Below are 23,093 nucleotides of genomic sequence, written 5' to 3'. Positions count from 1 at the left end.
TGATGCGGCTGGTCCTTAAAAAGGTCATGATATGTTGGCAGTGTATCTACTTGCAGACTATGAAGCACTGTAGCAGGGAATTCCGGAATCTCCGAACAAAGTTTGTTGTTCTGGCATGAGGCTCAACCCTCTCCTTTAACCAACTTATACAGCCTGCACTAGTCAATCTCTTCATCATCTTTAGTGATGTATTGATTAGTTTACTACCTTCATTATTAACTATACTATTGTGCTACCATGATCTCTTATAGCTGCCCGAGCGGCCTGTGCACTATGAGCTTCATTACTGTGGCTACCCCTAATTTGCTTTGATGTTCATTAGTCCCACAACTACCTAACTAACTAGTTATTGCTACTGCTTGGCTCACACTCTCTATACTCTCCATACCTTGAGCACTTCACCATACTCAACGAATCACCAAGCTAGACAAGGCACTACCTGATTCCTCGCTCTAGTACCCCGTGTAGCATTCAAAAGAGAAGGATTTTGAAAGTAGTTTTTATTCCTTTTTTTTTAAGTACGGAGTATGGTGTTAAAGCTTGTAAATCTAGATGAAATAGAGAGAGAATCTCATTGAACACCACTCTTAGGGATTTTGTATCTATTGCGAAGAGAAGGTAGGGATTGATAAGTGCTTGAACAATACAATCCTCGGCGATTTCAATGACAATGTCCTGGTCCACGCTACGCCTAATGGGCGAATAAGGAAATTGGGTTTCTCCTATGCGGTCTTAGAGAGACTTTCCCCCCAAGTGTCGGCGCAAAAGACTTGTGGGCATACAGCGGCGACACGTACCTATCACTTTCCCGTTCAACATCCACGGTAGGAATCTGTGGAAATATATGAGCCCGGGTATGGAACTGGCTATTGGATAAAGGAACGAAAAACCAAAAAAAAAAAACTTACCGGCAGCGTAGATAGCAAAAGTGTCAGCATTATTGATCGCCTGATCGGCAGGGAGTTTGGTGACATTGTCGTATCCATAGGCAAAGTCGTTAGTTCCTGGGGAGTAAACGTGGCGCATGTGGGTCATTTCATGGAGAAGAATGGATGTCTGATCGGTGGCATGGCATTCCGGAGAAGTAGGAGGGTAGGCCCAAAAGAAGCGAGGGCAGATTGTGATAAAGCTAATCCATGAGTCGGCGATTGCGTTGATTGTGCCTTTGCAGAAGTCATCTGAGCATGTGAGTCGGACAATACCCCCATCTATGATGCTGGTTTCGTTGGAGATAGCTCGGAATCGGCTGGCAACAGGTCGACGGGTTCGCAGATCAGTCTTCTTGAAAAATGTTTCGAAAGTGGCCAGGGAACCATTGGTCGCTGCTCGAGCACCAGCATCAGCATAATCAGTTGTACTTCTTAACAGAGCTGTAAGATTTTTCATCGCCGCTGGGGTGCAAGTATCCAAGTAGAATGAAGTTCGTTTGTCTAGGTTCCGTCTTCGCAAACCCCCGGCACTCTCAACTTTAGCAGCAAGCACACCATCTACGTCTATCTTGAGTTCATTAGAGCGATATTGAACCATCCCCGAAATGCTTGTACTGTCAGAGCGAGCTAGTAAAAAGACTCCCTCAGATAAGACTGTGACAGGGCCACCCGCTGATAGATCCACCGTCTCAGCGATGTCAAAGGTATTTTCTGCGAAGTCACCTGGATTCAAAGTGGCGAAGACGTCATCGGGTAAGTTTTGCATATCATGATGAGCAAGGAGTCCCTCAAATTCCATCTTCTTCCCTAGTAGCATGTCAGATATGTGTGGTATTAAAGCGTGTCACAATTCGTTACCTTCTTTATACACATCAACCCTGCGACATGGGAAAGAGTCGAGTACACTATTCAGCCTCAAAACAGATATTGCCTCGTCGCCTCTGTTGGTCACAACAGCTTTTACCATAGTGTTTCCAACAGCGCTAAGCTGAACGCTGACATTCGCGTCATCCTTCGATGCTTCACGAGCGGCGTGCGGGAACGCAGAGCTAGCCGCTGCAAGCAGGACGGCAACAATAGCCGTTGCAAACATGTTTAATAGAAAAGGACAGGTCAGAAAGCAGTAGGAGGTTTGCAGAACTAAGTGATGGAGAGCAACCTTTTGCGCAACAGAGATGATGCCGCGCTCAAGTTGCCCACCATACGGAATGAGCGTATATTTATACTTGTCAAGTACATGTCATAAAGGCGTCAAGGGGCTACCAAGGTAAAAATCACTCGGATAGCCGCTATTGAAGAACCACCAAATCTTCCGGAATGCGAGCGCAGGGTGAGATCCACATGCAAGTAGTACATGGGTCAGCGCATGGAGCACACAATGCCTCAAGAGAATGTCACTTCGTATTGTATCATCACTGAAATTCACATGCTTAATGACAGAGCGACCCGCAAATCAGGAACCAGAGAATAATGAGCAGATATTTTGATCTTTCACCTTCCTCAGGATCTCTAAGGATTTTCTGAGAACTTGGAGGACATGGAACCCAAAACAAATAAATAGAAAAATAAAGAAAGAAAAGGAAAGGAAAGAAAAGGCCTTGATGAGTGTTGCTTGTGAAGGCGAGTGTACCATGTAGCCGCGGGAAGAAACCCGGTCAAGGGTGTTTTTCCCAAGGAAAAACAGTGAAACCATATCTGAGGACCTTGTGGTTAGAACTTGGGTCTCTGGCAATATGGCAGATATTTCCCAAGCCTAGAGCCATGACACCCTAGAATGAATTGAAAATCCTCCCAGGAAATCGATGCTTGCTGGAATATTTCTCCGAAAAAAAAAATCCTGACGATCAGATCAAGAGACTAGGATGCCATGGAGCCAAGGAAACCTTATGGTGGCAAGAATCCAGAAGAGCAGATTGTTTCTAGTTCCGCCAACATTCTGCTCTCCATTTCTGTTCTATCATCCTTGTTCGTGAAGAGAATGCTTTGTTGATCTGAGATTTTGCAGACATTTCTCCTTCCAACTTGCGTGCCTAGCATTTTCGGAGCCTTTGAAAAGCAGACTCGTATTTGCCAGGATTCCAGTTCTCTTTCAGCAGATTGGATCCTATGCAAAGCAGCCAAGGATATTGACCGCAAGGTGCATCTTGAGTAGAATGCTTGAAAGGGCAGCAACAGCGGTACTGCAAACCACCAATCACTCTGACTATGCTCAGTAGACACTGCATGTGATCCCGCCATTCTCACAGGATCACTATATCTTCTAGAGTAGCCAGTGGAATAGCTGCAGACTCCTCCGCCAGTGATCTTGACAGACTGAAGCTGCTCAATGTTCATGCGATGACAACGCGGGATGTTGTGATTTCTGCAGGTGCAGCATCTACGCTAGCCACATCTGGCATGGCGTTTCTCTAACTAATTCTGGGTTAGGCCCACCCGATCGGGAAATGGGATCATCCGAGGTTCATCTCTGACTCGATCGACCATCCAATGATGGACGGGTTAGATATTGGAATTGACCTACTGGAGTTCAAGCTTCCCGTCGCCTCCCCAGATTTCGATCTTTGCGCCAGCAACCATACATTAAGAAAAGTATGTCACTATGATTGCCATGGCAAAACCGTTTCCGCGAGTGGTCTTTCGAGACTCAGAGCCTACCCGATCAAAGCTTACGGCAACGAAACAAGGGCAGAGCTATATTTTTTACCAGATCATGTGACCAGTTTTGGTCGCCATTTCCTCAGCAACAGGGCAGTGCTTTCTTTTGAAGCCGTCTGATTCTTATCACATCTTTCCATCTGCGGCTTACATTCTGCTTCAGCAGCAGCCAGTCTCTACCCGTGTGTGTCTGTCATGGCGATCGGCCCAGAAGAGACCATATACCGAAGTGAGACGGGACTGGACGCCGCCTTCGAGATCAAAATTGACCCCGCAGATATGACTTTTGTCAAGTTGCTCCAAGGCTTCAGAAGTATCCTCAATATTTCAGGTCGATTACCGTGGGAAGCCACGCGTGCTGAAAGTTGTAAGGTGATCTTTCATTGCATGATTTCCAAGGCTCAGAACCTATACCCATTTCTGACTTTGAACTAGTTCCACAATACTGGAGATCCCGGATATGCCAGTGACCGCGTCCGTGACTTGAACCGCTCTCGCCCCGAGATTAGGGCCTATTGCAGGCTAAAACGCTTTGGTATATGTGACGGTGGCTATGTGCCAAATTTTTATGGGTTTATGCTAGAGGTAGACCCAGCAAACTTTGCACCTCACCTCAGCGCCTTTCAGCATGATAGTGGCCATCCAAGCGCGATCCTGATTGGGTACCTACCACATTCCACGCCGATGAACTGTGTCACCTATAGCAAAGAGCGTATGGACAAGGCAATCAAAGGCATCGAGCACATCCATTCAGCCTTTATTGAACACATTGATCCTTACACCAAGAACATCCTCATTGTTCCTGGGTCCGAGAGGGTTCTTTGGATTGATTTTGATGTTGCCATTACTTACCCAAACAGTACATTCATTGGAGAAAGGGAACGCTGCTGGATTAAGGAGGAAACTGAGTGTGTCAAAGGTTTCGGAGTGAAGCGCGCTCCTTTCTTTTTCTCGGAATTTCAGCATGTCTAACAAGCTTAACCGGCAGGCGATCAAAAGAAGGGTCTCCAGCCAAATACGAAATATTACTAGATACAATCCTTCTTGGCCAAAAGTTCCTCTTAACAGTCCCAACAGAATGGTCAAGCTTCCCGGCCCTTCCGCCTTCCACGGTATAAACGGCGCCACGAGCAGATTACCATTCCCATCTAGCCTTTTGATTGGTACCAACTCAGCATCAGTTAAGACAAAACTGTACCGCGCATCGTGTTGTTTCATGTAAAAATTGACTTGCAACAGGACCTGCTTATAATCCCGGCGATCTTCTTTGGATAATGCTGTTATCCAGCTGGACCCCCACTTCCAAGATACTTTCAGGTCGCCCGGGCAGCGGTTTGGTGAGCAATTATGCATGCTTCCTGCTTGGAAGCAATGTCTGGTCGAAAGTTGTCAATGATCTGCGCTGCGTCACCTATATCGACAGTGATAGGAGTAAGATCTAGGTTTGACTGGGGTCCAAGGTGCAGGGACCCAGCTCGCAGCGCACGACGCAACCGACTTTGGATATAAGTGGTGAACCGGACGGCAAACATCGCTTCGGTTTTGATGGGCTGTGGAGGGGAGGTCGGCATCGGCTCACTTGAAATCACAGCAGACTGAAGCAAGTTCCCGTAGCGTTGCAAGATATGGGCATGAGTAAACTCGGCCCAGTGGCCCACGCTGTTGATGTCCCTCCAAGAGTAACTGCTATTGGTGGTATTGGGTGTTTTGTTCGTCTCTTGAGTAGGAAGGCCCGGTGGGCCGACCGTCAGATAAGTCCAAAAGCATCTGAGTATTAGCCATGACTCTTGTTGCTCTGTTAACAAGGCCAGTCACCCAGAACCCAGGGGATAACACCATATTTACCAGCCAAACTCTTGTTCCAAATGCGGGGCAGCCCTTGATAACTGACCCCTCCTTGATTGGCATGCATGACGCTCAATGTGGGAGCTGAATTGGTCTGAGCTCACAGATATTGGGGTTCAAGGTAATTGGTGCAGCAATTCCGATTGCACGCTCTGATATCCAGTAGAATACTATCACCCCTCTTGTAAGGCGGAGAAAATTGCAGACTCATACGGCCTCTCGCAACAGGGGGTAGAATTTCGGTTGATTGCATTTTCGACAGAAATGCCAAAGGCGGAGGCTAATCGTTTGTTAATGTTGGTTACAATTAGTGAAAACCCTGAACTGCTATATCATACACGGTGAGAGAATTGAACCTGTCCTGTATAGTTTCCACTTCTGTCTCCTCAGACCGCCTTGCCTTTCTCCAATATATAGACGAGAGTTGATGGAGACTGTAGTCGTCTGTGTTGGGAAGATGTCCCAGGTTGGAAAAGAACTTTCTAACATCTTTATGCCATTGTTGCAGATGTTTCTGGTATGAGTTTGAGAGCTCAAGGTGGTTCAATGCAAGGAAGCCTCCAAGCCATTTATTCCGCTTTGTAATATTCTTCGAATTGACGTTGACGACTTTGAAGAGGGGCGCGAGAGAACTTCTTTCACCTTGCGAAAGAGCCTCATAGGACTCCAGGTTGCCCAATTCTGCACCGTGAAATTCACAGCAGATGCAGCAGATGGGAAGCCACAGCGTGATCCCTCAAGCCTCCAAAAAAAAGCAATATAAGCGAAAAGCCACGCTGGAACGCATATTGCGAGAATACAGCAGATTGTACTCCGTAAATGTAGCCCCTATAAATCTATTTCAGAGAAATGAGAGATCGAATTCGGATTTGAGAGAAAACTTTGAAAGAGGATCTCTGTTTATTTAAGTCTCTTCATGACTAGTCATTGCTATAAATACTCCACCCTCTCAGCACAGAACTCATCCACCAATCCACTGGCTCACCCTTACTTGTGCTGGAAATCACCTTGCTCACGAAGCACTCAACTTTGAAGCAGCACTGTTGAAAGGTGGCCATGTGAATTGGCTGAGCTTAACAAGTGGCTTAAGTATGGCTGAGCGGACGGGAAGCCCTGTTTTCCACTTCCTATGGTCATATGTGTTTGTTGTGCAAGCACTTGAAACTCCAGTTGAACTCTAATCCAACCTTATATGAACTTTGCATGTGCAGGTTCGGAGGTCCTGCAGCATGTGGGCTGGGTGCCAGGACACCAGCACGCCAGCACGCGTTGAGGTCAAGATGAGAGATGTATTCATTGAAGAGCATTTAAGGCCTGAACATATTCTTCCTTGGTTCAGGACAAGTCTTTGCGCTCCTCTTCCTTACTGTTGCTGTGGCCCTCCGCATTCTACCAGAGGATCCACAGCAAAAGGGGAACTTCAAAGAACAAAATCACACCAAGGCTCAGAGACCATGGGAGGTTTGTTGCTATATGGATAGTAGCCAGGGAAATGACGGCCTTGAGGGAGGGATGACAAACGGTAATTAGCTGCCAAAATCAACCGTTTTTGATTCGGGGGCATTTCCGGTGAGATGAGAGGTCCATTGGTTTGGACGGAGTCTGCCTGATCATGGTCATTCACCTTTGTGGCCCTTTTAGCTGATATCAATGTTGATATAATGCATAGTTACCAACAGTACAGAGTACTGAAACACAATATCGGCGTGCACATGGAAGAAATGGACAGGCATGGCTTTTTCATGTGGCTGGGTACAAGTCGCGGTATCACCTGAATTGTTAGAGCCTGTTGATCAGCGGCGAGTAATCAACTGCGATGACTCTCAGGAGGACAGTATGGATATCAGTAACCAGTGTGTCCCTGTCTAAGTGGACATCAAATGCGCCAAGAAAGTTAAGTAGAATGGTCTATGGCTCTCCAGTTACTCTGGATAAAGCGTAGAGGCGCTATCGCATTCGGCAAGCAAAAGTGAGATGAAATTTCCCTCGAAGCCAAGTCCACCTTGGGAGGAGTATGAACTTATTATATTAAAACTGATCAAGTTTATGTCAAGTTCTGTTCGGCTGTTTTTGAACACCTTTCAATTAGCTTCTTTATGTGCTTTGCGACTTTCTTTTCTTTCTTCCCTTTTTCCTTATCTCTCTTTTTTGACGAGGCAGGGCCGCTGGTAAGCAATTAGAGAGATGGAAGGCACATGGTGTCTATATTTTCGGTGAGCTCAGCATAAATTGGGGTTGCAAAATGCAAAAAACTCATTAGCGAGTCAGAGGTCGAACTTCAATAATACCCTACCCCTGATCACTTCGACGAAAGCCTAGGTCTGATTTTTCCTTCCCGTATTAGTGCGTTTAAAAAGTGGAGGAATATGAAAGGTCTTCTGAAGAGTGCCGGCATAGACCAGTTATGAGGCGATTTCAAGGTTTTGTAGGAGGATTTAACCGCATCCCACGAGGTGCTAAAAAAGATGACACCGTTCCAGAATCCTTGTAGTGCCACCGCGACGCCCGAAGCAAGCAATAGTGCGAAGCTAGGGCTGGCCGGGTGTGCGAATATGTATGTCCGATTTGACGTTGGGGGTATCTGTAAGTGAGATAAACAATGAGCCGTTTTCAACAAAGCCGAGAGGAAATAGCCCATACCCAGGTGACAAGTAAAGACAAGAAATATAGACTTGCGAGCTTGGCATAAGCTCTGGCTGCTTTCCTTTCGGTAAAGCCTCTTCGAGTCGTAGTTTCCTCTGACCCCGGCGTCTGTGCGCTCAATTGGCTTTCTAGGTCTGCCATAGCCCCAGTACTTGTGGGATGCGTCAAATTAGCTGCCCCAGGTAGTGACTCTAGATTGTCAGAACTTTCTTCGGGGGGCTCTTGCTGAGGTGCGTCGCCAGATCCTCCAGCAATTGTTGGTCTGCTAGACACCGAATTATCTGGAGAAACCGGTTCATGTTTGCTTGTGGCTCGGTTTTGAGTCTGCAGCGACATAGAACCGATTGAGAAGTCCACTGTGGGAGCTTGACTGTTAGGCGATGCTTGATTCGCAGGTTTTGACCCATGTAGGCGGGAAGGTTGAGTCTCAATTATCTGCTGTCCCCCAGACACAGGTTCCACGCGGTTGATGGAAGTGGATTGATCATCGCCAGGTGGCGGGTTTCCAGAGAGCTGCTCATCTAAAGCGTCGGGCGATGTGGCATCCAAGACGGGATAATTATATGCAGCGAAATTCTTAATCCCTCTTTCAATGATGTAGATCTTTATGCCGGCAGCAATATAAATACTAAGGATGACCACGAATGAGAACCAAATGGGACCAAAATATACGCTAAGGCGAAGTATGCCCCATTGATCGCTGATCCAGCACCAAGTCTGATGTCAAACACAAAAAGTAGTATTAGTGACGAGGCAAATCAATTTAGGAAAGGTCAACATACGATTGCATCGCCATAGATTCTCCCTCTGGATTCTGTGTTGATGAAAAGGAATACAAGCGCAGGGATAAACTGGAATCCGTAGCAGAAAAGAAAGTATTTCCATTCCAATTTTCGTAATTCTGGTATGGAATAGTGGCGGAATATAACCAGATAGACATTGATGGCGATACATAGATTCCAGAGAGCATCAGCTGATGTAAACCTGGTTTACTTTAGTGAGTCCATAGAGAGAATAGGATAGGGTTCGATTCTTAGCGCACCATTCAATGAAAAATGCCTGGAATTTGCAGAGTGAACTGGTAATCCCAGCCCTAGGTCCCGACCACGCTATCAACTCCGCCACGTGTGCTAGAAGGTTGCCCCATGTCGCATAGAAAATCAGTCGATTCAGTGGGGTGTGAAAGAGAGTGCTGAAGGCATAACTTGCAATCACAAGAAGACAAGCTAGCAGAGAAACAGACGCAGTAGCCCGGACTGCAGCTTGCAGCGAAAGCAGTTGGGATAGACTCAGAACATCACAGCTAGGATAGGGGCAGGCTGAGTTATCCATCAACGCAAAGTGTCACATTATACCAGGGATTGGAATGGCTGTCAGTTGTGAAATATGAAACTGAACCCTACAAGATTGTCTAGGCTCCTCAAGCAAATATGAGTGTGATTTTTCATGCTGTGACAGTCACAGCATTCACGCATATTGCCTCCGCCCAAAGGCAAATTCTTGTGATGATGAGAAGCAGCTTCAAAATTCTCACAACAAACTTTCATCATGTGACATAGAAACTATGGAGCTTTCAAAGCTTGCTGAAATCAAACTTCTTAAAGGCAACTTAATTGCCCTGCTGCCGGTCTGGCACTTCCAATGACAAACTAGCATAAGTAGCCAATTGAAGCTCATTATATTGGCGCACTGAGCTTTCAGAGATGCGATGTCAAGGCTTGGTGGGGCCATCAGGAAGAAGAGAAGGTGATAAACCAGGTAAACAAATATTCAAAATCTTTTGGAATCCAAGCTTACCAGCTACTGAGCAGATAAGTGGGTAATTTCAAGTGGAGGAAAGAAATCACGCACAGAATACATCTTGGTTGCAAAGGCCGTTCTATAATGCAAGCTTGAATAGAATGGCTCTTTTTTGCATATTGTTCTGCGAGTCTCCGGTTGCCACTGTGGCAAGCTGTGGCCTTTAATTCTGTTGCACTGGATGTGAATATATCTGTATTCTGTGCTCCATTCTGGATTGTGTATGTAGCTTTTAAGCAAGCTTTTTATTTGCTCGCAGCAGTATGAAGTTTGGAGCTCTCAAGTCTGATCAATGTCTGAAGTATTGGGGTATTTTGATGCTTGACAAGTGGACCTCAAGATGTGTGGGTCACATGAAGGAGCATTCAGCCTTGAATGAACCAACTAGTTAGTTACTTAACTGTTAGTAGGGATAGTTGAATGAACCTTCTGGCTGTTTGGGGATTTCTAACAGATTACTCCAGAGTACTCTGTGCTCTTGTTATTAACTGTCCTCTGCAGAGAATTGAGTCCACTTCTTGGACTCACCTATTCAGGCTTTTCCATTTCTCTGGATTTCATGGACAGCACACTCTCTATTGGTCAAATAACTAGTTAACTAGTTAAGCATGTTGGCAGCCCAAGGGCTCATAACTTAATAGATACTAGGGATTTGAGGCGAGGTTATGGAACTAGTTTGGCTTTCTGTGGACTTGTATCAATCCATATAACCTATTCCACTGGCTGTGCAAGTTAGCTGACTTTGCTCGTCGTGCGAAATGGGTCTGATGGAGGATGTGTGGCCTCAGAATCAATGTTATCCGCACTATAGAGATGATACTGAAATGTCTTCAGAGTATAGGCTAGAACCGTACAGCCGCATTACGAATAGACGCAGAAAATGTAAAGAGCAGCAGTGTGTTTGCAAATTATGTGATTCTTTAGGATACGGTTCGGCAAACACAAGGAACCTCTCCGGAGCACCTCAAGGGAATCATTCCAAGGAGTAAAATATACCTCTCGTGCGATAGCTAGATAGACAAAAAATTCAAAACTCCCAAAACTCCCACCCATGATGAATATTACTACGAAGTGCCTTTCGGTCTCGATCTTGCTTCTCTTTTCGCCTTCGCATCCTCCTTTTTCTTCTTCTTAGCCGCTTCCAATTTCTCCTCGTGCTTTCTCTTCAAACTTGCCTTCTCCTCCTCCGTCTTCGCTACCGGCTTGAAAAAGCCTTCCAGCCGCGACTGCTGCGCCGTTTTCAAATTCTTCTGCAATCTTGCCGCTCCGCTACGTACCCGATCCTCACTAAAGCCCTTCCCTTCCACGAGGAATTTGACTAGCCCTTCCACATCAGGAGACTCCCACTTAAAGTCGCATTCTGGGTGATCCGCAGGGCGCACATCGGGTTCGAAAAAGAGATCACGGGCTTGCTCGTATGGCCAATCCTCCGGAATTGTATATTTCTTCTTGGGGTCGTTTTCCATGGCTTCGACTACCTTTTCTAGCGAGCCGTGGTCGCGGATCATTTTGAGTGCTGTGTTGGGCCCAACTTTGGGGATTGGGTCGACATAGTCACAGCCCAGAAGTATGCATAGGTCGACAAACTGTATAATTTAACCATGTCAGTGCTGCCTCCTCAAGTGGAAAACAAGTAAAAGATGTACCTGTTTCCGATCCATTCCCAACCCTTCCAAGACCCGCTCCAAGTGTATTTCCTGAATAGGCTCCTTCCTCTGCTCACTAAACGTGAGATGTCTCAACAAAATAGGCGAATCGAAACACAATGTATCCATATCCTCTGATGCAGCGGCATATACCTTCCCTGCCCTGGCCAAAACTGCGCACTGCGCCTCAGCCTCCGTAGGCGCGTCTATGTACGGTATCCCCATCAACTTCAACAGTTTCTTACACTCCTCGTTATGTTCCCTCGTCACCCTCACCGTGCGTCTCGAGAACTTCTCCACATCCTCCGCCGTGCCCGTCTCCTTCGCCTCCTCATGCTGCTCGGCAGCTTCTTGCTTACGCGCCATGCGCTTGGCCAATTCACCGGATTTAAGCTTAGGAGGAGCACCGTCGAAGACATACAGAGGTTTTATACCATTATCTACCATGCGTAGGGTTCGGTAGAAAAATCCCATCAGATGAGAGGTGGTTTCGCCGGACTCGTTCATGAGCTGCTGGCCGTCGGAGCGAACGGCTATGAGGAAGCTGTATATGCTCATGGAGCTATAATTGATCTATTAGAATCGGATCTGGTTGTAATAAGAGGGAAATGGGGATAGCGTACGCATCCTGATGTCGCGAAAAGGTATACGTTAGCGGATAGTTCAAGGGATACCAAGCTCAATGGGATGGAACATACTATAGCAACTTTCCTCCCAAAGTGATTCTTAATTTCACCGACTTTGATCGCGTCGGGCGCATTTTCAGATATTATCTGATATAGATCTATAGACGAGTCTCAGCACATCTCTTTAACTTGTCGTGTAGCTAGTAATTGAGTGGAAACGCACGCTTTATACCCATGGCTATGTAGTTAAATAGTGCTTCGGGGAAAAAAAAAAAAAGATATTAGATCCTGAAATATTGGAGCACTTGAATTTTGGTTGAGCAGTTCAAAACCCGCAGCTGGTATCGGGGCAAGCAATGACGCGAAGGCGCGTCGAGCTTCCCGCCAAGCGCGATCCAATTTTACCAAGTTTAGTTTAGCGTAATATGAAGGGACCATAACGGCAATCTAAAAATGCTGGAACTCATTGACATGACTCTCTGGAGTACGGCGCGGTCGTCTATGTTCTGAAGTTATTTCGGCTTCTACTCCAGATTGCTTTGCCACCTCAGCTTCCAGTTGAGGCACTGCATGGGATGCTATTGGATTCAAACAGGCCATTTCATGCTCATGTCGGCATTGCCATCTTTTGGAAAACGCCGCCCCGGGAGCCCAAAGGCGAGACGTATTGCCTACTTCCTGGGCTGCATGTCCTATTTACGATAAAGTAGAAGTTGCTGCCTCTTACGTTCATCTTCGGGCGTTTGCAAACCCCAAACTTCACTCTTTCGGTTTCCCGATCTAGACCGTCCTAGGCGGGGAAGTATGCCGAGGCTCTACAGAGTATTGGACTCCGTACGTTCAAGTTTATTAACATGATCAGGCCATTCCTCCCCATCTACTTGAAATTCATACCATAGAACCATTCATTAGCAATAAAAGCACTCTCCGGTATACTGGTGCTGTTTTCCAATACCAAAGTCAAGAAATATGAGTTATAACGGTGAAATCTTGCCTGGGCCAGCGCCGACACGGCTGCGGCAGATCGCCCTTGTTGCGCATGATATCGATCGCGCGGAGAGTTTACTGGTATGGAAGAAGCCAGCATGATCATCAAACGTCTAGACAATTAGCTTACTGAATGTTTCGGGAAAGACCTCCGTTCTCGGAACAGAGGTGATTTTTATTGATCCTGGAGTAGCGAAATGGGGCCTAAGAAACATCCTGGGTGAGCAAGACAAACACAACAATAGACGTTGCACTTCCCGGTTTGACGGGCATTATAAACTAACTACAAACCCAGTTGCTATTGGCGGCGACGTCATTGAGGTAAGATGTTCAGGTATAATATCAAGTGGCAACGCTCTGAGCTCATTGCAGGTCGTGTCACCGACAAAATCGGGCACAACTGCCGGCAGGCTTCTGTCCAAGAGGGGGGATGGGGGCTACATGATCATCATGCAGACCATGGATGCTGATTGGCGGCGTGCGTTCATCGAGTCGAAGGGCCTTGGTAAAGTCATCTTCAGTCATAGGTTGCCCGATAGTGTTTGTATTCAGTATCATCCAAAGCGCATAAAAGGTTAGAACGCAGCAGTGAGGTGGCCCCACCGATTGTAATGGGCATGGCTAACCATATTGCGCGAAGGCGGTATGATGCCTGAACTTGACTCCCACCGTGCAACGCCCGCAAACCCGGAGCCGCTGGCATCTCAGTTCTCGCAGTGGCATGCTTGCGGGTCGGACTATGCCTCCTACTCTGCCGGGATGAGGCGCTGCTCCCATCTTCATCTAGTCGGCATTCACTGCCGTCTAGAGCCTGGTGACTTGGATATAGAAGCCGCGTTAAATCAGTGGGAAGAGGTATTCGGCGTTCCGAGGACTCGCGAAAACTTGCAATTCACCAATGCCTGGATGAGCTTTGTTGAAGGTAAAGAAGGTGCAAGCGACGGTTTGGTATCAATCACCATCGCAGTTCAGGGGAAACAAAAACTAGATCGCATTTTTTCTGCGGCACGATCTTTTGACTTGCCACATGGAGATGGCTGGATAGATATGCTAGGTCTGAGATGGCACTTTGTCCTATCAAATGATGCCGCGAAACTGTAAATAGTGCCGCAACGGCAGATGAGATTCGGCCCGATATCAGAGGTTGGCTATGCGGAAATTGTGGCGGAATGCAAGATGAGTCCACCATTCAAGAATGATGGGCTCTCTGCCTGCTGTCCAACGAAGGTATCTTCAAATCAGGATCCTTGTTTCTACCGAACGTCTGCAGACAAAATACTCCCTGATCCACACCCCGTCTCAGTGGTGTCGGGCGAGGCCCACGACGCGTTAGCGTTACCGGCATATTACACCGAACCCAGAGGCTTAGATAATCCAGTAGCCGGCGCATGAGGCTACAAAAGTAGAGAATTCGGGGAATAGCAATGACTTCCACAAGGTATCAAAACTGTTCCATAGCATGAGAGTATGATTGGACATATCAACCACCAATTTCCTGTGAAAGGGGCTGTACTTCTGTGGTTCTCGGCGCTCTTTCAGGCATTGGACAATGATGCAATGGAATACCTCGACATTACACCGTGGTAATCAAAATTACCCGAAACCTACGGCAGTTCCGCGGGTAGGTAGATTCCGCACCGCACCGCATTTGCTGGCGATCTCCGACTCATTCTGCGCTTCGGGGTCATACCTCCTTTTTGGGTTGGTGCTTAGAGATATATATATATATGTGTGTGTGTGTGTGTGTGTTTTTTCCTGAAGCACCGTACTCGCTACCAAGGGGAAAAAGACAATCTCCACTCTCTTCTTCGTGAGCAATTCTTTCATTCAAGGTAACGCTTTGAAGCTCTATGCTGGACGGTCAACTGAGATTCAGGAAGTTAACGTTTCTACCTCCTCTCCTTTTAGGAATCTATTCCTTTTAGTCCTTCTTATCATCCACGATGAATACTTCACTACTGGGTCGCACTGCGCGTGGTGCTCTCAACGTAACCAAGGCCACATCCAGTAGCCTTAGCAGACGGTGTGCCTCTTCCTCCGCTGCCAGATTCGATTGGCAGGATCCGTTGAATGCCGCAAATCTCTATACCCCGGAAGAATTGGCCATTGCGGAGACAGCGAGACAGTACTGCCAGGAACGTTTGATGCCAAGGGTACTGGGTACGTACAGCTCTACCGCTTTTGAGGTTGGGACGAGTGCAGCTGATGTTGACCCCTCCTCCATATAGAGGCATATCGGAATGAGGACTACGACAAGACAATGCTACAAGAGATGGGAGAGCTGGGTTTGCTAGGAGCTACGATTGAGGGATATGGTTGCGCCGGTGTTAGCACCGTCGCCTCCGGGCTGATCACGAAGGAAGTGGAGCGTGTTGACTCTGGTTTCCGATCTGGCATGTCCGTGCAGAGCTCCCTGATAATGACTGGCATTCATGAATTCGGTACCAAAGAGCTAAAGGAGAAATATCTTCCCGGTCTCGCCAAGGGCAAGCTAATCGGCTGCTTTGGGCTTACTGAGCCTAATCATGGATCCGATCCCGGCTCTATGGAGACTGTCGCGAGATCGCATCCCACGAAGAAGGGATACTACTCCCTCACCGGCGCGAAGACCTGGATCACTAACTCCCCTATCTCCGATCTTTTCCTTGTCTGGGCTAAACTTGAGTCCACCGGTAAAATCAAGGGCTTCATCGTCCAGCGCGATCAATGCCCTCCTGGCACGCTGGAGACACCAGCTATCAAGAATAAAACGGCCCTCCGCGCCTCGATCACCGGCATGATCCAGCTCGACAACTGTCCCGTCCCAGAAGAAAACATGCTCCCCGATGTCGAAGGTCTCGTGGGTCCCTTTACATGTCTCAACAGCGCGAGATTGGGCATAGCGTTTGGAACTATGGGTGCGTTGGAAGACTGCATTGACCGAGCACGAACATATTCCATTGAGAGGAAGCAATTCAAGGGTAATCCGCTGGCCAAGTACCAGCTGATTCAGAAGAAACTCGCCGACGCGGCCACCGATGCGGCTTATGGTACTCTAGCGGCCGTTCAGGTTGCGAGATTGAAGGATGAGGGCAAGTGCACGCCGGAGATGATTTCGATGACCAAGAGGCAGAACTGCGACAGGGCGCTTGTGGGTGCCAGAACGTAAGCTGTGCCCCGTACTGTCCTGTGGCTCTTTCGTTGATCCGCCTGCAATGACTGGTTGAGTTAACTTCTTTGTTTAGTTTACAGGAGGTCTTTGGCGGTAACGCTGCTAGCGACGAGTACCACATCGGCCGCCACGTTGCCAACCTTTTTGTTGCGCAGACATACGAAGGGCAGAGTGATATCCACAGTAAGCCAGTTCCGCACCACTGAAATTGTCTTATAACCCTGGTTTTTCCCATACTAACTCGCCATGCTAGGTTTGATTCTCGGTAGAGCCATCACCGGCGTCCAGGCTTTCTGCTAGATTTAGGTTATTTTTTTTTTCCCAGTCCCTTCTGTACAAAACCGGTTTTGTTGCTTTGATTGTCGCAGCGGCGTGGAGTTACTTATATAGATTGTTAGATAAGCAAACCCTTTTGTGTAAGTTAACTAACTATCTTAAACTCACTAGTTTACAAGGTACACGAACAATGCATCATCACGCATGACAATGGCACAGCGACAGCTTTCCGGGTTGGCCACAAAGTAGAGTTAGCTGTGGGCGCTTATGGAGCAAGGCACGAATCACGCTGTAATATAAATTAACACCCCGCTAGGATAGTCATCTATATTTAGTGATGCTTCCCTGAAATACAGGGCGCCCACACCACTCACTGATGACAGAGGATTGCTGCCGTCACCCGAAACGAATCATTTGACACTGAAAGAAGCGTTTCGCCTGGTTGGGATGCTTGTCTTCTGCCCAGTGTACAGGACATGTAAGATGGACGTAAGATTTGTGTATGTATTACACCCCCTTACGGAAGAAAAGAAACCGTATCGGTACGTGCGGTACATACACCCATGGCCTTATCTTATCATTGCTGCTTAGTCAAGAGTGTGGCGATGCCCACGACGCTTCTTCGGAACCACTTTTGTCCGGTCAAGGGCGAGTTTTCTTTACCGGCGGTTCGTGTAAGTACGGCAACGGCCCCGCGGCAGGCAGGGGATGACTCAGCGGTAATACAGGGCTGATACGGGCGTTTCGACTTCCACTTCTTTTCTTTTCTTTCGCACTCCGCCTCCCCGTCCGTCTTACCATCTTCTTTGAATCACTTAGACTCCCTTAAACCTCAACATAACCCCTTTGCTCCTCTGTGCAAATCACTACCACACGCTCCCCGGTAGGTATCCTCCACGCTGCCACTATTTAACCCTCCTCTCTACCCTCTGGAAACCCCAGCTTCTTCGGTGCGCTGCTAACCCGTCCCTCCTTCCAGGCCTCATCGCTGCATCTCTGCCAACCTGAAACAGACACACCACCCTACACTCCTCAAGATTTCCTTCCTCCCTCTCTCACACATCTCCTTCTCTTCACATACACACATCCTTCCTGATGGCTCTCAAGCGGATCAACAAGGAACTCTCAGATCTCGGCCGGTGAGTGACTCCCATTTTTTTCGTTGGGTGTGCCTTGGGCTGAATAACAACCCCACTTGCGGGGCATAACAAACGCCGGCCTCCCCTTGACCACCACGGGCTTGCCGCCCAAAGGCGCCATATACCGCCGTTTTTGCAAGACAGAAAGCTGACTAGCAATCCGCAGCGATCCTCCTTCATCCTGCTCCGCAGGCCCAGTTGGAGATGATCTGGTATGTTACCCGCCAAACCCCGTGTTTGTGTCGCGTGTCGGGAGCGTTTCAGCGTTGCGCACCGCAATATGCGATTCGGCATTGTTCGTTTATCGAGATTGTGAAAACTGACTCTGCTTTAGTTTCACTGGCAAGCTACTATCATGGGACCTGTGAGTTTCTCTTGAAAAAAAATAGGCATGAGCAATATTAGTTCAGGCTATGGCACGACGATGCTTTTCCTGCTCTATGCCCAGCTCAGTGCGGCATATCAAGGGCTAACGGTTGTTTCCAACAGGGCGACAGTCCATACTCCGGCGGCGTCTTCTTTTTAGCTATCCATTTCCCTACCGATTATCCTTTCAAGCCGCCAAAGGTCAACTTCACCACCCGCATTTACCACCCTAACATCAACTCAAATGGAAGCATCTGCCTTGACATTCTGAGAGATCAGTGGAGTCCTGCTCTTACCATCTCTAAAGGTATAGCTTGTGGATCCGTGGATTCTTTTGCTCGCACCCTTCTAACGTGTACTAGTTCTGTTGTCCATCTGCTCTATGCTTACTGACCCTAACCCTGACGACCCCTTGGTTCCTGAGATTGCCCACGTGTACAAGACCGACCGTCCTAGATACGAGGCCACAGCTCGTGAATGGACACGGAAGTATGCTATTTGATAAGGTGAATGGTGATGGCGGAGTGGGGACGAGCCAAGCATGACAGCATGACTACCCTGTAACGGCATGTGGTGCATTTTCCTGGGTTTGATAAATAATGCGACGGGTGTATGAACTTGGGTGGTGGTGTTTTTGTGTGTTGCTGGCCAAAACTGCCCTTTTGGTATTCTCCGGCCAGCTCATTTTAGAACCGTCCATGCTCCGTATCTTCCTTTATTAACGAAATCCAAATATGACGAGCATTTTATGTTATGCATGCACACTACTTCCTACCGTACACTGCCTCGCGAGGATTCTTTTAACAAACCAGCATCGTGTACCACAAGTCCGAGTCTTTCGTGTGTCATTCTTGTCTTCGCCATGTTGTTCTCTTTAAATTTTCGACAACAGTTGAATTGACACTGTTCGAGTACCTTGTCTTCGCTGTCTCCGGTTGTGACTACTTGGGAACTTCTAGCATTTTTGACTTGATGCTGGTGAGACCATAGCACGCCGTGGGCTGCGTTTTCTTCCCTCCCTTTCTGCTTTTCTGGGTGGCTCGTTTTCTCTCTGTTATTCGGTCTTTTGCTGAACATGCATTCATTCCTCTTCAATGATATATCCATCTGCAATTTCTCTGTTTTGAGGAAGGTTTTTACTTTCCCCTTTTTCTGCTACATATAAGATATAAATAGTGACTACTTGAGTTAGATTGAGTTGTGAACGGAGATTTGTTGGCCTGTGCTGCTTATATATTCCTAAGAGGCATTTAGCTGCGCTTAAATATGTATTCTGATTTTATCCACTTGTTTCTCTGTACAGACTGGCCCAAAATATCTATGGTCTTCCCTCTATGCAGTGGGTTATAGCAGTGAACATGTCTAGCAAAGAAGAAAAGAGAAGCACAAAAAATAAATAATTTTGTCTGATTAAAAGAGGTTAGACGAAAGGAAGTGGAAAGGACTTATAAAGCCATACCTTAGACGAGAAATGAGACAGGAAACCTGCAAACTCCCCCCAGAAGAACAGGAAGAAGACCTAAACCAGGTAGACAAAGAAACAAAGACACACCAAACAGATTGATGAAAAAGTCATGAGAACAGAAGCAAATAAGACAGGTAGCATAAAGCAAACCGCAGCACCATTCCTATGCAAAAACGTCGCTCTGCTTCACCCGTGGCATGCATCACAAACTCCCCATCTCAAAACATTCGCTCTTTTGCTCTTTCTCTCTCTCTCTCTATCGCTTACTGCGTCCACTCCTCCTCGACGTCGTTGAATATCCCGCGTTGCTCCCCACCTGACTAACACTATCACTCGGCTTAACCGGCTCATCGAACTTACTGCTCCGCAGAGTGTTGACGCTCGCCACCGAGCCCTTGCGCGACCCCGAACGCGATCGCCGCCTCGACGACGTTGATGGGGCATGTGAGCTCCTGCGCGACACACGGCTGGCGCCATCGGGAAGGATTGTGGGTAGGGTGACATGCGAGTCGACATCGACGTCGTCGAGGAAGATGGTGTTTGTGCCAGCGACGCTGGCGGGGAGGGGCACGTGGCGGGCCACGGAGCTGGCGTGCGAGTGGTGGCTGCTGCGTTTGCTGCGCGAGGTGGTGGAGGTGGAGATGGTGGTCACGGAGCCACTGGGGAGCGGGATGTTGCGGGCTGAGTGGGTGGCGGAGTAGACGGAGGCGGTGGGATGGCGCGATGTGGAGGAGGATTTGTCGTAGATGTCGTTGATGGTGATGATGGAGCGGGAGGAGTGGGAGTGATGCGAGGACGGTCGGGAGTGGGTTGACTTTGGTGGTTTGACTGTGGACGAGGAGACGACGCTGCTGTGGCCTGAGTAGCTGCTTCGTCGGTCTTCCTCGAAGCGTCGACGGGGACGCTCCGTGAAGCTGCTGATGAAAGTACTGGGATTCTTGTTGTAATAGGACATCTGGTCTTCGAAGTCTTCTGGCACTCCCTCGATGGCGCGGATGGGCATGTCGGCGTTGGATCCAGCGCTGTAAACTACGCTTCCACTCGAGGCGCGACGGATGTCAGGAGGGCCCTGGCTCTGGTTGCCACCAGCCAGGCTGGCGGCCTTGCTGAGCAGCTGCGTGCATTGCTCGAGCCCTTCGAAGATTGTGCTTGCGCGGGGGTTCTTAGAATACATCGTATGGGCATACGCAGACATTCCATCATCCACGGACATTGCTCTCTGTGGCGCTGCCTCGATGGCCCTGTACTCTGTTGGTGCTTTCTCAGTCGAATAAGCGAGTGGCTCTTCGGTGTACTGTGGTGGAGCGGTCTCGGCTTGGGACTGCGATTCCCCCTTGACCATCGCATATGCGATTGCAGCTCCGGCTGCTGCACCGAGGAGCGTGCCCACGACAGCCTTAGCGCCGTTCAAGTTGTCGCCTGGTTTCGCCATGGTGGTCTGTGGTGGTGTCTGAGAAGATTGCTGGATCGATGGCTGCATTGAGGGCTGCATCGACGGCTGGTAAGCAGACTGGATTGACGGCTGTTTCACCGATGAAACAGCCGACCTCGCCTTTTGCTCGATTGTCGGCACGGTTCTCGCAGCGCTGACGGTGCTCCTCTGTGCAACGGATCCGACCTCCGATTTAGGAGCTCGGCTCTTGGACGACATAGCCCTGGAGACATACGATCCATTCTCAACCACGGTCAACGCTCGATCGTTCTCTCTGCTGTCTTGGCACCGATTGACGGCTTCAATGCTGTTTCCATCGAAATCAATCACCGCAGCGCTGAAGTAACCCTGCTCCGCATCTCGCAGACATGGTTCTCCATGGATCTTTCCTCCTGCTTTAAGCGCGGCGATGAAGAAAGCACTGACAGCTTCGCGGGATGGAGCTGGAAATGCAATGTGGGCAGCACCGGCCGGCACTCTTTTTTATTACAAAAAAAAAGGTTCACATCAGCGCTCCATACCAAGCTGTCAAAGATCGTAGTAGGGTAAGATTTGCGCGACTCACCCTGGTCTTTCCTCGGCGATCCAGAAGTCCGCTGGCTTTCCCGGCTCAGCGCCGAATCCAATGCTGTTCTCATGTCGGCCGATAAATTTATAACCCAGAGGCTGCAGGCAGGAGAGGAAGAAGGACGTCGATTGAGGTAGGTTCGAGACCGTAAGCGTGAGATGTGAAACAGGCATGGTGGAACTGTTGTACACTGTCCGAGTAGGGCAAAAAGAAGAGAAAAAAAAAAAAAAAAAAAAAGAAATATGCGAACAGAGGCTGGCAGTTCGTGTAGATTAAGATTTTCGTGCGACGGCAGGCTTATGGGCCGGCTTGCGCTGTTTTATCCGCGGGAGGACGAGAGAGTCGAGACAGGCTCACGAGAGACGGGAATGGGTAGCACAGACACTTGGAATGAATGGTCAAATTAGGCTATCCATTAAACGGATAGCAACGGACAAGCAAACAAGTTGAGGATAAAGACTAGATAATTTATAAGAAACGAGAATGTTTATGCTACTCTCCGAGCTCTCTTTCAAGGGTAGCAAGAGCCACGTCCGTACCCGACCGTGATACTCAAGTTAATGAAGCGTTTTAAAAAAAAAGGACAAATCCTTTTTAATATATGAAGAACGGAAATAAAAATAAAAATAAAAATAAATACAAGAGAACAAAGAGCATCGGGGAATCTGGCAGGAATTAAAAAGGGTCGCATCGAAATCGTGAAGCGGCCCGCGATGCTTGGACGGGAACAAATCACCGCCATTCCAGCCGAAAAAAAGCATCACAGTTCGCTGGGTCCACGGGGCAAGAGACTGACACCGGATGTACATACAGAGGCCTCGGGGGTGGCACTCTAGAGGGCCCGGCTTGGGGGGTCCAGCCCAGCACTCGGATCTTTGTCCCTCTTGGTGCCGCACGTTGTTGGTCCAGCGAGGTACGTTAGATACCCAGCGGAAGCAACGACAGGGCAGTTGGCTCTGAGACAAAACAGTGGCAGGGTGGAAGTGGAGACAGAGAGAGAGAGAGAGTCAAAGCCAGAGGGTGAGAGCGTGTTGAAACACCGCATCACTTTCTGCTGGCTCTGATTCGAGGGCTGGCTGTTCGATGCATGATGTGGTCGGGAGGCGGTCCTATGGGAGATCGTGCATTTCTTTCTGGGTTCCTGTGCAGCCAAAGGAGAGTGGGCAGACGAGGGAGATCCGTGACTCGCGCGTGCGAATCAGGGCGTGGGGCTGGCGGATCCATTCGTGCCTGATGGTGACTCCGAAATGCACGGCGACGACAAGAAGAGAAGTGGGACTTTGGGGAGCGCGCGAGAGAGAGCGAGAGCGTGTGAGCGACGGAGTGAGAGGGGAGTCCCGGTCGTGCTGTGCCGGCTTGACCGCTCGGCGAAATCGATCGAAGACAAGCTCGTTAGTCAAGCTGACCATCAAGATCTCGCGGACGCGCAGCCCGTCCACTGCGACGCTGCGACGATGAGGCGAGCAGAACCCGAGCAAGGTCTTAGCGTGCAGCCACCGACACGCCAATAGAGGCCAATCGATGCCTTACTCTGTGTCTTCCCGAGCCAAAACGCAGCGAACAGG

General features: G+C 48.5%; 9 protein-coding genes across 9 annotated transcripts; 4 read left to right on the top strand and 5 right to left on the bottom strand.

Moving 5' to 3' along the window:
* Nucleotides 1-812: 812 nt before the first annotated feature.
* MEP4 (Extracellular metalloproteinase 4) lies at nucleotides 813-2,022 on the bottom strand (the record flags this gene model as incomplete). Its single annotated transcript, XM_066124788.1, has 3 exons — nucleotides 813-832; nucleotides 909-1,736; nucleotides 1,788-2,022. 3 exons carry the CDS (start codon nucleotides 2,020-2,022, stop codon nucleotides 813-815), a joined length of 1,083 nt encoding a protein of 360 aa, XP_065980869.1.
* Nucleotides 2,023-4,160: 2,138 nt separating this feature from the next.
* Nucleotides 4,161-4,556, top strand: D8B26_005340 (uncharacterized protein; the record flags this gene model as incomplete). The annotated part of the gene is made up of 1 exon (XM_003066452.2): nucleotides 4,161-4,556. One exon carries the CDS (start codon nucleotides 4,161-4,163, stop codon nucleotides 4,554-4,556), a length of 396 nt encoding a protein of 131 aa, XP_003066498.2.
* Nucleotides 4,557-4,897: 341 nt separating this feature from the next.
* On the bottom strand, nucleotides 4,898-5,682 carry D8B26_005339 (uncharacterized protein; the record flags this gene model as incomplete). The annotated part of the gene is made up of 2 exons (XM_066124787.1): nucleotides 4,898-5,351; nucleotides 5,534-5,682. The coding sequence occupies 2 exons, from the start codon at nucleotides 5,680-5,682 to the stop codon at nucleotides 4,898-4,900; spliced, it is 603 nt and encodes a 200-aa protein (XP_065980868.1).
* Nucleotides 5,683-7,728: 2,046 nt separating this feature from the next.
* D8B26_005338 (uncharacterized protein) lies at nucleotides 7,729-9,488 on the bottom strand (the record flags this gene model as incomplete). The annotated part of the gene is made up of 4 exons (XM_003066453.2): nucleotides 9,115-9,488; nucleotides 8,855-9,056; nucleotides 8,070-8,789; nucleotides 7,729-8,010 (listed from the first exon to the last, which is right to left on the bottom strand). The coding sequence occupies exons 1-4, from the start codon at nucleotides 9,402-9,404 to the stop codon at nucleotides 7,729-7,731; spliced, it is 1,494 nt and encodes a 497-aa protein (XP_003066499.2). The 5' UTR covers nucleotides 9,405-9,488.
* Nucleotides 9,489-10,774: 1,286 nt separating this feature from the next.
* Nucleotides 10,775-12,380, bottom strand: FEN1 (Elongation of fatty acids protein 2; the record flags this gene model as incomplete). Its single annotated transcript, XM_003066454.2, has 5 exons — nucleotides 10,775-11,458; nucleotides 11,519-12,080; nucleotides 12,142-12,146; nucleotides 12,217-12,302; nucleotides 12,368-12,380. 5 exons carry the CDS (start codon nucleotides 12,378-12,380, stop codon nucleotides 10,937-10,939), a joined length of 1,188 nt encoding a protein of 395 aa, XP_003066500.2. The 3' UTR covers nucleotides 10,775-10,936.
* A 733-nt stretch (nucleotides 12,381-13,113) lies between these two features.
* On the top strand, nucleotides 13,114-14,232 carry D8B26_005336 (uncharacterized protein; the record flags this gene model as incomplete). The annotated part of the gene is made up of 5 exons (XM_003066455.2): nucleotides 13,114-13,212; nucleotides 13,279-13,351; nucleotides 13,427-13,452; nucleotides 13,504-13,705; nucleotides 13,772-14,232. 5 exons carry the CDS (start codon nucleotides 13,114-13,116, stop codon nucleotides 14,230-14,232), a joined length of 861 nt encoding a protein of 286 aa, XP_003066501.2.
* Nucleotides 14,233-14,809: 577 nt separating this feature from the next.
* Nucleotides 14,810-16,692, top strand: D8B26_005335 (uncharacterized protein). Its single transcript, XM_003066456.2, has 5 exons — nucleotides 14,810-14,963; nucleotides 15,040-15,291; nucleotides 15,360-16,275; nucleotides 16,356-16,465; nucleotides 16,536-16,692. Exons 2-5 carry the CDS (start codon nucleotides 15,075-15,077, stop codon nucleotides 16,580-16,582), a joined length of 1,290 nt encoding a protein of 429 aa, XP_003066502.1. The 5' UTR covers nucleotides 14,810-14,963; nucleotides 15,040-15,074; the 3' UTR covers nucleotides 16,583-16,692.
* Nucleotides 16,693-17,653: 961 nt separating this feature from the next.
* On the top strand, nucleotides 17,654-18,565 carry UBC4 (Ubiquitin-conjugating enzyme E2 4; the record flags this gene model as incomplete). The annotated part of the gene is made up of 5 exons (XM_003066457.2): nucleotides 17,654-17,697; nucleotides 17,864-17,909; nucleotides 18,032-18,061; nucleotides 18,187-18,370; nucleotides 18,426-18,565. The coding sequence occupies 5 exons, from the start codon at nucleotides 17,654-17,656 to the stop codon at nucleotides 18,563-18,565; spliced, it is 444 nt and encodes a 147-aa protein (XP_003066503.1).
* A 902-nt stretch (nucleotides 18,566-19,467) lies between these two features.
* On the bottom strand, nucleotides 19,468-21,858 carry D8B26_005333 (uncharacterized protein). Its single transcript, XM_003066458.2, has 2 exons — nucleotides 21,526-21,858; nucleotides 19,468-21,438 (listed from the first exon to the last, which is right to left on the bottom strand). The coding sequence occupies exons 1-2, from the start codon at nucleotides 21,699-21,701 to the stop codon at nucleotides 19,785-19,787; spliced, it is 1,830 nt and encodes a 609-aa protein (XP_003066504.1). The 5' UTR covers nucleotides 21,702-21,858; the 3' UTR covers nucleotides 19,468-19,784.
* Nucleotides 21,859-23,093: the final 1,235 nt, after the last annotated feature.

This window comes from Coccidioides posadasii, chromosome 3 (genome assembly GCF_018416015.2).
Source record: "Coccidioides posadasii str. Silveira chromosome 3, complete sequence".
Taxonomy (NCBI): Eukaryota; Fungi; Ascomycota; class Eurotiomycetes; order Onygenales; family Onygenaceae; genus Coccidioides; species Coccidioides posadasii.
The sequence above is the reverse complement of the archived record's forward strand: the minus strand, read 5'-3'. Positions and strand labels throughout refer to the sequence as shown.

Coding starts and splice junctions, on each gene's coding strand:
- D8B26_005335 (XM_003066456.2), top strand. CDS start 15,075: ATGAATACTTCACTACTGGGTCGCACTGCGCGTGGTGCTCTCAACGTA. Junction 16,276..16,355: donor GCGCTTGTGGGTGCCAGAAC/GTAAGCTGTGCC, acceptor TTCTTTGTTTAG/TTTACAGGAGGTCTTTGGCG. Junction 16,466..16,535: donor AGGGCAGAGTGATATCCACA/GTAAGCCAGTTC, acceptor TCGCCATGCTAG/GTTTGATTCTCGGTAGAGCC.
- D8B26_005333 (XM_003066458.2), bottom strand. CDS start 21,701: ATGCCTGTTTCACATCTCACGCTTACGGTCTCGAACCTACCTCAATCG. Junction 21,439..21,525: donor ATCGCCGAGGAAAGACCAGG/GTGAGTCGCGCA, acceptor GTAATAAAAAAG/AGTGCCGGCCGGTGCTGCCC.